Source organism: Pyxicephalus adspersus, chromosome 11 (genome assembly GCF_032062135.1).
Source record: "Pyxicephalus adspersus chromosome 11, UCB_Pads_2.0, whole genome shotgun sequence".
NCBI classification, from domain to species: Eukaryota; Metazoa; Chordata; class Amphibia; order Anura; family Pyxicephalidae; genus Pyxicephalus; species Pyxicephalus adspersus.
The window spans coordinates 266,380-278,100 of record NC_092868.1 but is presented as its reverse complement, the minus strand read 5'-3'; the positions used below and the strand labels follow the sequence as shown (position 1 = coordinate 278,100).

The window sequence follows — 11,721 nt, the reverse complement described above, 5'->3', positions numbered from 1 at the left end:
TAATGCTCCAGCGCGTGAGATTAATGGGATAAAACACAGCTGGAGGGATCGGTTGGCTTCCCCGTGTATCTGTGCCCTGTGATCCGGGACAATGACAGGGCCTCCTCGGGGTAGAGATAAGTGGGCCTGGGGCAGACTGCATCTTCCTGTATGATGAGGAGGCCGATGTATCCCGATGTGTGGTGTGCATGTTGGCACGCCTTGTGTGTGACATTTCCATTTACTTCTTCATATAATCTCCATCTTGTTCCCCTGTAAGCTGGAGGCAGCGGATTGGTGGAGAATTTTTGCTTCAGTCAGTGCTAATCAGGGGAGGTGCTGTAAGGACCCCACTGCCCTCTTGGGCCCCGGGACATCTGGTAATATTTGACACCCTGATGTCTTACAACCCCCACCCAGCACCCATGTGGAAGGTATCAAAGTGGTCCTTGTCATAGCTGTGGTTGGTGGTTTGGGTATTTGCCCCTCCCATATAGAGAAGCGCACTCTCCAGGCCCGGAAATGTTCCTGCTTGGTGGACACCATAACGTGTCAATGGAAGAGCCACACCGCCATCCACCCTTCATGGGGGTGTCCATACAGACCAATTGTAGCACAGCACTCATATGATTGGTTGCTGCATTCTGGGATGATTTTGTACCCTGGGATCACCCACATTTTATTGACCCCCCTCCCCCAAGTCAGATGGCAGCCATTTTTTTTTTTATAAACAAAGTATTTATTGAGTTATTGACAAGAATCGCTCAGTCGTATTGGTGGTGCATACAATGTACACTGATGTCCCGGGCTGGACAGTGGCTCACAGTGTTTTCATTGCTTCATCTGGGGTAACAATGTAAACGAAGGGGGGTTCAGACAACAGAGCAGTGGAAGGTCGGGGCCCCCCCATTCCTCTATAATGTGACAACAGATTCACCATCCTCTCCCATAATGCTCTATGATCTTTGCTGTTAGGTGATCACACTGTGAGCACAGGTGGCAGTCCGGGGGTCTCCCATAAGGGCTGTTAGTTCTGCAGTATCTGGTGTGTCGGACTACCTACCTGCGACGTTCACCGAGGACCCCAGTGCAGGCGCAGCAATTGCAGCACAAAATGGCCGTTCATCTGTAATGGCTTACGCTGATGGCCGCACCCAGTCATGTCAATCTGCTGAAAGGTTCCGGCTAATGGACTGCAGCACCAGAAGTATTTTCAGGGTGTGGTCGGAAGAGGGAGGTTGCATTTGGTATTATTTGCCTGATGATGGCTGTGTGCGGTCATAGCCAGCAGAAAGCTTTCCCCAATCTGTCATTCTCCATTGGACAGCGATACCACACTGGGGGAGGGGGGGTAAAGAGTGGAGGGCATGTGCCTGAACCCCAACACACAGCTCTCCTGCACCACAGTAATGGGGTTCACCTAATATATCATTAATGGAGGACAGGGAGGTAAAGATGGGGCAACAAGTGTTACCTGGCTGTGTCCTCCAATGATAGGAATATGGACACCGTGCCACCCATGAATGCCTGGCTCATCTGGCTGCAGGGGGCAGTATTTGGTGGAAATCATAACCCCAGAAAATAACTTGCCCCTCCGCTGAATGCCCCCTCAATTTACACACTGCTCTGTCTATAACATTGGCAACTTCACATAAACTGGCAAGACAGAAGTAAACTATAAAGTGATTGGCTGGTGATAATGGTGGGTGGGGATTGGCTGGCTGGTGATAATGGTGGGTGGGGATTGGCTGGCTGGTGATAATGGTGGGTGGGGATTGGCTGGTAATGGAATGTGCTTAATAACAATACAAAACCGCAGACATTTTCCCTGTAGAAGCCCATCCGGAAGACGGACACATAACGGTCAGGGGTGGCAGGATTCCCTCAAGAGCCGGCGCCAGTTCTGGGTCAGAACACCAAGGGACAATGGACCCGGAACTAATTCCGCCATAAGGGCCACCACGGGTGAGGAACATGCTTTGGGACAGGTCCTCTTTATAAGAAGTGGAAGAGTGTGTGATGTAAGATGGCCTGAAGATACCACGACTGGTGATTGTCAGCGGCTCCGGTATTCACAGACATACATGATGACAGATAATACACGTCAGGCTCATCACGTGACACCTGTCAATATTCTGTAGGAAGCATTAATGTCTCAGTGTCACCTCCCACGCAGGGCGGGGCACCACACAAACGCAATCATTTCATAAGCAGATGCTGATTGGCCAAGGCTCCTCATCCAGTGACTGCACCATCCAATAAAGTGCCGGACTGGGATCAGCAGAACGCCAACCTCAAAATACAAAACCAAAGTGAGGCTGTGATGCTGCCCTCCGACCCCAGCCATCCAATCACAAGCCAGAGCACCAGGAAAAGCTTATATAATAAGCTGCGCTCATGGAGGCCAGACAGGAAGTGGGCGGCCCTCTTACAGTTCGTTACCAGCCGATCAGCCAATGGGAATTGTTGTACCGGCACAAGGTCGCTGTCCACTTTTTGTCTTTAGTTTCAAAATTTTTTTTGTTCTTTTTTTTTCTTACCGATAGTCAAAAAACAATGTAAAAAAAGTCAAATCGGTGTAAACAAAGTAACAGATTGCGAAACGACAACAACATTAACGACAAAACAATTTCTGGTTTGTCATTCAATCTATGACATACACGGAGATTCTCTGGAGGAAGGTGATTGGCAACCGGTGATGACATCATCACCAAAGGACTTGTGCACGTGATATGATGAAATGTCACAAAACGGTTTCAGCTAAAAAGGATTTTTGTTCAAACACAGCGAGTCTCAGAGGCGTCTTCCTTCCACGGAAAAGGCCATTCGTGGCTCTCATTATTATCGTAACATCTTCAAAATGAAGAGCGAAAGGTCCATTTAATGGAAATAAATTTTCAACCGTCTCTCTATACAATGAACGCACTCCTTCCCTCTCAGCCAATCAAAGCCCTCCATTGCAGGTTCCGCTAGGTGTCACATGGTACAGATCTGGATCTGGACGAGCTCCTGGTACTCTTGAACCCCGTGGGAGAGTACCAGGCCCATCCAATCACTGCCGATCCTTGCAGCTGATACACACAAAGCCCTTTTTGTACAAAGTCTTTGTTGTAGGTTCATTATTCGAGAATTCTTCAAACTACCCAGCAGCCCCCGGGACCGCTCCCAGGGAAGCTCCGCCTTTAAAGTGGAACCATCATGGTGGCTTAGGGGAAACAAGTGATCCGGTAGCCGGAACAATATGGACACTTCATTGTACCAAAAGGGGTCGGGGGGAGAGGGATGGCTCGGAACCCGGGTACGTCAGGGGAAGGAAGCCTCGCAGCAGTCACACTTCCACCGATTGGATCTGATTCATCTGTGCCCGCATTACTTGGATACTATTCAGGATTTTCTTCTGGTGGCCGGCCAAGGTGACCCCGACCCGGAGGATGTCCCTAAAATCCGGAAAACAAAGGATTAGCTATGGTATATGTCAGAGCTTTATAAATGTATAGTAATAGTGTGTGACTGTGGGGGGACATTAGAGTGTCAGCTCCTCTGTACAGAGACTGATGGGACTGGCTCAGTGTTCTGTATACAACGCTGAGGTATATGTCAGTGCTATATGAATATGTAGTAGTATGGGGACAGGTCTGGAGTTGTGTTGATAATCAGAAGGCATTGAGGGGTCAGTGTTGTGATTTATACCCCCCCCCCAGGGTAAATATTGGTTTAGCGCAGACAATGGTCTCACTAGAAGCCTCCTATGACAGTGCAGGTCCCCGCTCTCAGATTGGGCAGCGGCCTGTAGGGGAGGGGGGTGGGCAGCGGCCTGTAGGGGAGGGGTGAGCCAACATGGCGGTAATGTGGCTTCTGTAAGGTTCACCTATCGCTGTCTCGCTTCCTCTGCTGTGATTGGATAATGATTTACCTCCCAGCGGCCATACTTACTCCATGGTCATCTGTGAGACGACATCAAAGGACGTAAATCCAGCATTGGAAAAGCTCTCCTTGTATTGGCCCATCTTGATGGCGTCCAGCCACTCGTCTACCGTGTTGAAGCTGCTGTAATCAGGGACGGTGCGATCCAACAGAGGAAGATTCACCCTGCAGAAGAAACGATTGAATCCTCAGGATGAGCTGCATTCCGCAGGGACATCTTATAAGGACAGAATGATTCCTGCTGACCAAACATTTACTGGCCTGTACTCCTAGCAGTCAGAACTGTGCTGTAACCCTGGGCAACGGGGTGCAGGAACCTCAGGGCCACCAGAGTGGAGAAACTGACAATCACTGGAATGATATCTAAGACCATTCCCTCCCCCACCCTGTACACTGCAGAATGACAGGTACTCACCCGGAGGACAGAGGGGCCACAGCCTTCAAGCTGTTAGGATTGCGGATCATTTTGTCCAACGTGTTGACTATCTGAGCAAACTTGGGCCGATGATTGCGGTCTTTCTGCCAGCAGTCCAGCATGAGTTGGTGCAGGGCATTGGGGCAATCCATAGGGGGTGGCAGACGGTAATCCTGCTCGATGGCATTGATCACCTGCAAGATAGAAGAAATGCAGGAATATCAGACGCCTCCTGCAAACCTTTAATTGGATCTCCGCTTGTGGCGGATTAAATTTAATTTCACAACAAAAAGATGATTAGTGGGTTCACTGGTCGGGGTGACAAAACCTCCTCATCATTTCCTCTGCCAGTCCATCTCACACCTTAACAAGAGAAGAAATGATCATCTGGCGTGAAGGGGAGTAATGAAATCACCGGCCGCCATTTATAGGAATTAATCTCAATACTGCTGCTGTATAATAATGAGATCAGCTGTCACTCTGCTCTCTCCACCCCCTGCGCCTCCTCAGCTGCCGCACACAGCTACTTACATCCTGATTGGTCATGTCCCAGTATGGCCGCTCTCCGTATGACATCACTTCCCACATGACGATGCCGTAACTCCACACATCGCTGGCTGATGTAAACTTTCTGTACTGAATGGCCTCTGGTGCCGTCCATCGTATGGGGATCTTCCCACCCTGCAAGACAAATACAAGAGAAACATGGCCACCCCATACAACACCGGGCTATTGGTCAGCCTCCTTCATGCAAATTATGGGGCCCTGGGAGGACAGGATGTGCAGCCAATCCCTGGAGTCTGTAAGCACCAATCAGCTGAGGGACAGAAATGTATCACCAGGGAAGGACAGGAAGTAAGCTGTGCACAGATAAATGTCTCCCCCCGCAGCCAAGGCGGCTTTCTTGTTACTTGTGTTGGGTTCCTGAGTGCGGCACTGGGAGGAGAGCCGGTAAATTCGCCATGACTGGGATGCAGCAATAAATACCCAGCAATAGCTGGGTGATAATATTCCCCACCCCAAAGGGGGTCCCGTTATTTCCATCCTCCCATTGCACGGTGATGACAGAGGGGATCAAACAACACAAAGAGACTGGGAGGATTGGCCCCGGGGTCACCCAGGGCCCGCAGTCTGGCTAGGAGCAGAACATGGGCAGAATATGAGAAGTTTGCGAGATTCCTTTCGTGCAAAAATATTTCTTGCATAGAAACTTCGCTAAACGCTGAAATGATTTGTCTGATATTGCCCCAGGTTATTCAGTACTACAAATGGGGTAAAAGACCCCCAAAATACAGCACCCCCCTCTGGAGGAGCCAATGATTGCAGATCGTGTCAGGGAGGAATCACAGATGGAGGCGACCTGTGTATGGAGCCTGGAAGCTACAAAGCCGGCTGATGGAATTCCTGCTAAGCAGAGCCTACAATCTGATGAATAGGGACTACTGAGGGTGAAAAAGACTTTCACTCCCAGATACATAGCTGAGGAGGATTATGGGAGGATTATGACCTATAATTACCAGTGACAGCTGAGCAATGAGCACCAATTCAGGTACAGAGAGTGTGGCCCCAGCCGCCAAGGGCCGGGATCTGTGCGGCTGTACAGTGATCCTGTGATTTGAGGACTGACAGGCCCAGACAGCTGTACAAGCAGCGCACACCACGGTTCTCTTCACACGGTGGGATTCATGTTTCCTACTGGAATATGAGCCAGACGGGGCCCGGTGTATTATCGTGGCCCTGTGTATTATCGCCTGGATCTGGCTGCTGGTTAACAGGGTGTGAACAGAGGGTGAATGTTTGTTTGTAAATTGGAACCGAACGCTCCACTTTTAGGCTCATTTTACACCTCTGAACGTGGAAGCGGCTTTAGTGGCTACCTGACGCCTTGCATTAGGGGGAAAGCCATTGCTGCTCTGATCCCAGGTCCAAGCTAAAGGGTGACTCTGTACTCACCAGGGCGCTGGTATACGTGGGGTCCGAGGTGTCATCCTCCAGAAAGCGAGACAGTCCAAAGTCAGAGACTTTACACACCAGATTACTATTCACCAAGATATTCCGTGCGGCCAGATCCCGATGGACGTAATTCATATCGGCTAAATATTTCATGCCGGCAGCAATCCCCCTCAGCATTCCCACCAGCTGGATCACCGTGAACTGACCGTCGTTTTGCTGCAGAGATAGAAGCAGTAATATTCTGATTATAGATAAAACTCTACAGTAACCAGGACAAAGCAACAGGGAACTCAAATACCCCCCAAGCGTCAGAGTACTGGGGCAGAATCTGATAATATTCCCCCAGACTTCCTGTTTATTATTTCTGTATCTGTGGTGTATTGTGGACGTGGCAATCATGAACAGCAATCTCAGAAATGACCTTTTCTCTCACACAATTATCCGAATGGGTGAAAAATGGGGTCACCCTACGGGGTCGTTCACACCGATTCTGCCCAGACACATCTGAGATCTGGAAATTTAGAAGACTGGAACCAATCACAGCAAAATAAAGGCCAACCTGACCGGCACCATTCTTACTTCATCATATAAATATCCCCAGCTGGGTTCTGTGACCTCCCTAGAACCTTAATATAAATGCAAGTACCCGCAGGAACGAATCCAGCGACCCATTCTCCATGAACTCCGTGATGATCATGACGGGGGAGCTTTTGGTGACCACTCCTTCCAGATGGATGACATTGGGGTGATCAAACTGCCCCATGATGCTGGCTTCACTGAGGAAATCTCGTCGCTGCTTCTCTGTGTATCCCGACTTTAGCGTCTTGATGGCCACAAAGATCTCCCTCTTACCAGGAAGCTTCAAATGTCCACTGCAGACTTCCCCAAACTCCCCTGCAGAAGACACAGAAGGGACAGGGCCTGTCAGCCGTCATCTACAGACATTTCCTGCTCGTCATGCATATGACAGATGATGACACTCACCTGCTCCAATCACCTGCTCGATTTTCACACAGGAAATGTCGATTTCTTTGGCAAACTCTCGCACGGCTTCATTGGGATCCTCATATGTGAAGGGGTCAATATAAATTTTCATCCCTGGAGTCACTGCAGGGAAAGACAGATACTGAGAGACAGAAGATACGGACAGAGATGACAAAGATTGTAAGAGATCATGGTTCAATGAAAGATCTGATCTGTCTATGGATGGGCTATAAGATTCAGTTACACAGATCAATTGATCTCCTCCTCCTGAGGAATGTAAAGTGAAAACATTTTATAAAATCTCCCACATTCCATGTTTCCCCCATGTTTTGGTGCTTGAAATTCAGAAATCCATTGAGCTCCCCCTTTCTGAATGACCTGACAATTCCACCTCTGGGGCAACAACATCCCAAGCTGTGCTGTCAGCTCTCCCCTACAGGCCTAAAGAACACCTCCACCTTGTGTTATGGAAATGATGAAAGGGGGAGAGGTTCTGTAGTCCATCAAAAAAATCTTTTCTAGAATGCCCAAGAGAATTGTGTGTGTGGGGAACTATAATCACACAGGCGGCATCATGTGAAGGATGAGGAGCATTATGAGGCTCGGCCCCCATGGAGGTTGGTGAAGGGTGGAAAGTGGTGGCAGGGACCAGCCAGTGATTGATGGGATTTGTGGATACATTACAATTTTAAGGGAACAAATTAGGCAACGAACCAACGAGAGAACGCGGCGCTAGAGGTGGAGAAGGCAGTCGGTACGTACTGTGTCCGCTTGTGTAGTGCTGCAGTTTGTCTGTGTACTCCGAGTCAGCCCGCTCGAAGCCTCGTCTTCTGGAAGAAACACAAAAGGCACTTAACCTGCGAATTGGACCACCACTGGGTCCACGGCACCCACAATACACACGATTTACAAAGCGCCACGAATAGCGATGCATAAACTAGACTAGAACTGCCATTCACTGGGAACAATTAAATGGGTGAATTTTGATTTCCCCTTTTCCTAACAATCTGTTAGGGGCTCTCCGCTCCGTGCAGCAGATATGGCGGAGCACGCTCTTCCTGTAAATGGTAACAAACACGCTACACTACCTGTTACAGACGATGATGATGACCACCAGGGCAATGAGGAAGACCAGACCTGCGGCGGACGAGCCAATAATCAGCGGTAGTTTTTCCTGGAAGCTGCTCTGGTATTCAGCTGTAAGGAGGAAGAGGACACGTCCTGTAAATACCAGAACAATATAATAATAATAATAATAACAATAATAATAATATTGTGGCACATTGTGGTGGCCGCCTGCTGGGTGAGGAATCCATTCAGATTAATTTGGTGGTTGGGGATAGACAGAGATCACATGACATGGAGATCAGATATGCGCACACGTGTCCCTCCAACCAGCCGAGGGCCACACTTCACCCAGGATTCTCCTTACCTTCTGTCATGGTCTGGAAGTACATCTTTCCGCTATAGCGCCCGTAGCCGGCCACTGTGCGCGCTCTGACCTGGAAGACGTAGATGGTCCCAGCTTTCAGGCCCGGCACCGTCACAGTGTTGGTTGGACTTTTGACCACAGAAGAATTGTGTTCTGTCAGATCCTGGAAAAATATTGATATTTTTATTATGTAATAATGTAATGATATTAGTGTAATCCAACATGGCCGCCATGCCCCTCCTCCCCTATCGTCATTCAATCAGCACCTCGCTCAGATGTAATGATGTAAGCGCTTAAAGTAACCAAACAAATCGCAGTGATTTCCAAATGACTAATTGGGGCCAATAGAATTTATCTTGAATAAAATGGCCGGGTCCATAGAACTCTTACCAGGGACCACTGACAGCTTTTCCCAAATACAAAAACACAGCAGTGAGTTTCTGGGCCCCCAAGATGGAGCCAAATACACTGGCAGCGGGGGCAGAAAGGACACAAAACAGAAACGTTTTTTATATATGGATGGATCCAGGAATTGGGTTTTATGTTTCTAAGGCTGTGAGGTGTAAAATTCAGCTTCAATAGAGCCGCGACGCAGGGCAGGGACACAGAGCAGGGAAGCAGGGCAGCGACGCAGGGCGGGGACACAGAGCAGCGCAGGGCAGGGACACAGAGCAGCAACACGAAGCAGGGCAGTGACGCACAGCAGCAGCGCAGGGCAGAGACGCACAGCATAAAGAGCTGCTTTGTTTTGCTGCACACAATGGATGTCATCTATAGAAAAGCCGGAAGGGTGATCTGCTGCCGGTCCGAGGGACACCTTTTATATTTCATTGGCTAGGACACTTGCTCCCCATGGGGCAATAAATCGTCACCTCCCCCGAGCTAAGCTGGAGCAGAGCAGTGCAGGGTGAGCTCAGAATGGCAGCATTTATAATTTGGTGGTATATGGGTGCTGAGGTGGCAATCAGCCCAGATACCTCTGTATGTCACTTACCTGTCACCTAGCACAGGATGAAAGGTTCAGAGACACGGACATTGTAGAATGGAATGGGTTATATATCGCCCACATTCTGCCTGTCCCACCATAGCTGGGTGACTATGCAGCCATTATTTACCCCGTGCCACTCACCTTCTCATAGTACAGGAGCTCGTAGTCCAATATGACCCCATTGGGTTGGTCCGGCTGTGACCACGACAAGGTGATGCTGTCTACGGCACGGCTGACCTGATGCATGATGGAGACGGTGGATGGAGCTGGAAAACAGAGCAAGAATTAGAATAAGATGGAAATGACATTTACTGGGAAGAGATTACTGGAGCGGAAAGTTCACCTCTCCCGGTGACGGTCCAGTTAGCGGCAGACTTGTGAATCTGCTCACAGGATCTGTCAGATCTAATCTCAGCGGCCGCCTGACTGGGTGACCCACAATCCTTACACTGACCTACTGCTGCACAGTGCGGGCTCCATCAGTAGGGACCCAGCAATCCAGAATATTCCCAGAAATTCACCATAAGGCCTCTCCTGGAGGTGACAGAACTCATCCCATGGGAAATCATTGGGGCTGCTAAAAATGCTAAGTGCCTGGCTATGATGGTGATCCAATGAGAATACAAGATTGCCCAAATCCTGGCAGGAGCGATCCCGGAAAGCTTTGCATGCTGGGATATGGTGCAGCACCGCCTGGATTCACCATACAGATCAGGAGGGATGTGGTGCCAGTTCTCACATTCATCTGTACACCAGGCAGCAATAGGACCCCAACCTGTAAAAATCTTTCACACATTTTGGGGGGTTGGTGGAGTTAGTTTTTGGTGCCATCTGCAGAACCTCCGGCACGTAACAGGTGGTAGCGAGGATATTGCGGGTCAGTGAATGTTTGTGGGCTGATAATGAATAATTAGGATGACCATGGCCTGGTGAGTCCAGAATACAGAACTGGGCACCCCATTGTTCTCAGCACATCAGTTGGTAAGCGTGAGATCTGTGCCGGCCCAGCTGTTTATTTAGAGAAAGGATAACATTTCTGGGATGTTAACAATTACCATCCAGCGCTGCCATTCCCCCTTCATGTCGGCACACAATTAGGGAAATTTCCTAAACAGCGGAGATGAGAGGAATTCCTTGCGGCACTTTGGGGCTTTTAACAAATATCCTGCACATACTTGGCAGGGGGCAGTTGTTTGTCTTATCCAGGGCACAATATCATCTTTTACCCCCATGATGCACATTGTCCGTTCTCATGGCCAACAGATCACCGGGAGCATTAAAAGGCAAAGCCTGGAAGATTTGTGAGATCGACCTGAAGATGAAGCTGAAAACAGAAACGAGAAGCAATTTACAGATCCGGTATAAAAAGGTCATCTGATGGAGCCGGTGAAGAGGATTTATTCCCCGGTGAATGTTATTTGGAAATAATTCCTTTCACCAGGTTTCAAATGAATAAGACGCAGCTGTTGTAATGATAATACAGCCTGTGATAGGAGTACCCCCCATGGGATGAATTTAGTAACAATGGCTCCTATATGTGGCCCTATATGTGGCAGTATTACTTTGGCTGTGCTGTGTGGGGCCCCCAGGATGAGACGTGTGCTCAGTGTCTCTCTGTGATTGATGTAGAATAGCAGCCTGAAGCCTTTGCATGTAATGGGTGAGGGTTGCAGGCGCCGTCAGTCGGGGCCCCGGGCCCCTCTCCGTCCTGCCCAGGTGTTTACTTTCTCACCTGTCTGTATCTGACTGGAAGCCGGGACAGCTGAGCTCCATCCTTGTATGCGTGAAGTGAATGACCCCCAGGGGCCACAGACTGCAGATTGTTACAGACGGATTTTCACTTCTTATCTCTTCCATCTAAGTAACCCAGCCAGAAACACACACGCAGCCGGGGCACTTTCTCAGGTTTCCCCCACAATCCTCTCTGTCTGCAGGGTGATAGAACATTAAACTACCCCCCCGCAGCTGCTGCAGCTATGGCAAGCGAATGTGCGGCCTTCCACCCGCAGCCTGACCCAAATATTGGAACCGTTAGGATTACATTAC

At 49.3% G+C, this 11,721-nt stretch overlaps 1 protein-coding gene across 1 annotated transcript in view; it reads right to left on the bottom strand.

Moving 5' to 3' along the window:
- Nucleotides 1-1,660: 1,660 nt before the first annotated feature.
- The window catches only part of EPHB2 (EPH receptor B2), a gene marked incomplete in the record, with an annotated part of 27,748 nt that continues 17,687 nt past the window's right edge, over nucleotides 1,661-11,721 (bottom strand). Inside the window, 11 exon segments of the mRNA XM_072425487.1 lie at nucleotides 1,661-3,416; nucleotides 3,913-4,068; nucleotides 4,319-4,512; nucleotides 4,850-4,999; nucleotides 6,272-6,487; nucleotides 6,918-7,165; nucleotides 7,256-7,378; nucleotides 7,970-8,085; nucleotides 8,344-8,452; nucleotides 8,688-8,850; nucleotides 9,817-9,941. Of these exon segments, the coding sequence (XP_072281588.1) occupies nucleotides 3,308-3,416; nucleotides 3,913-4,068; nucleotides 4,319-4,512; nucleotides 4,850-4,999; nucleotides 6,272-6,487; nucleotides 6,918-7,165; nucleotides 7,256-7,378; nucleotides 7,970-8,085; nucleotides 8,344-8,452; nucleotides 8,688-8,850; nucleotides 9,817-9,941 (1,709 nt within the window).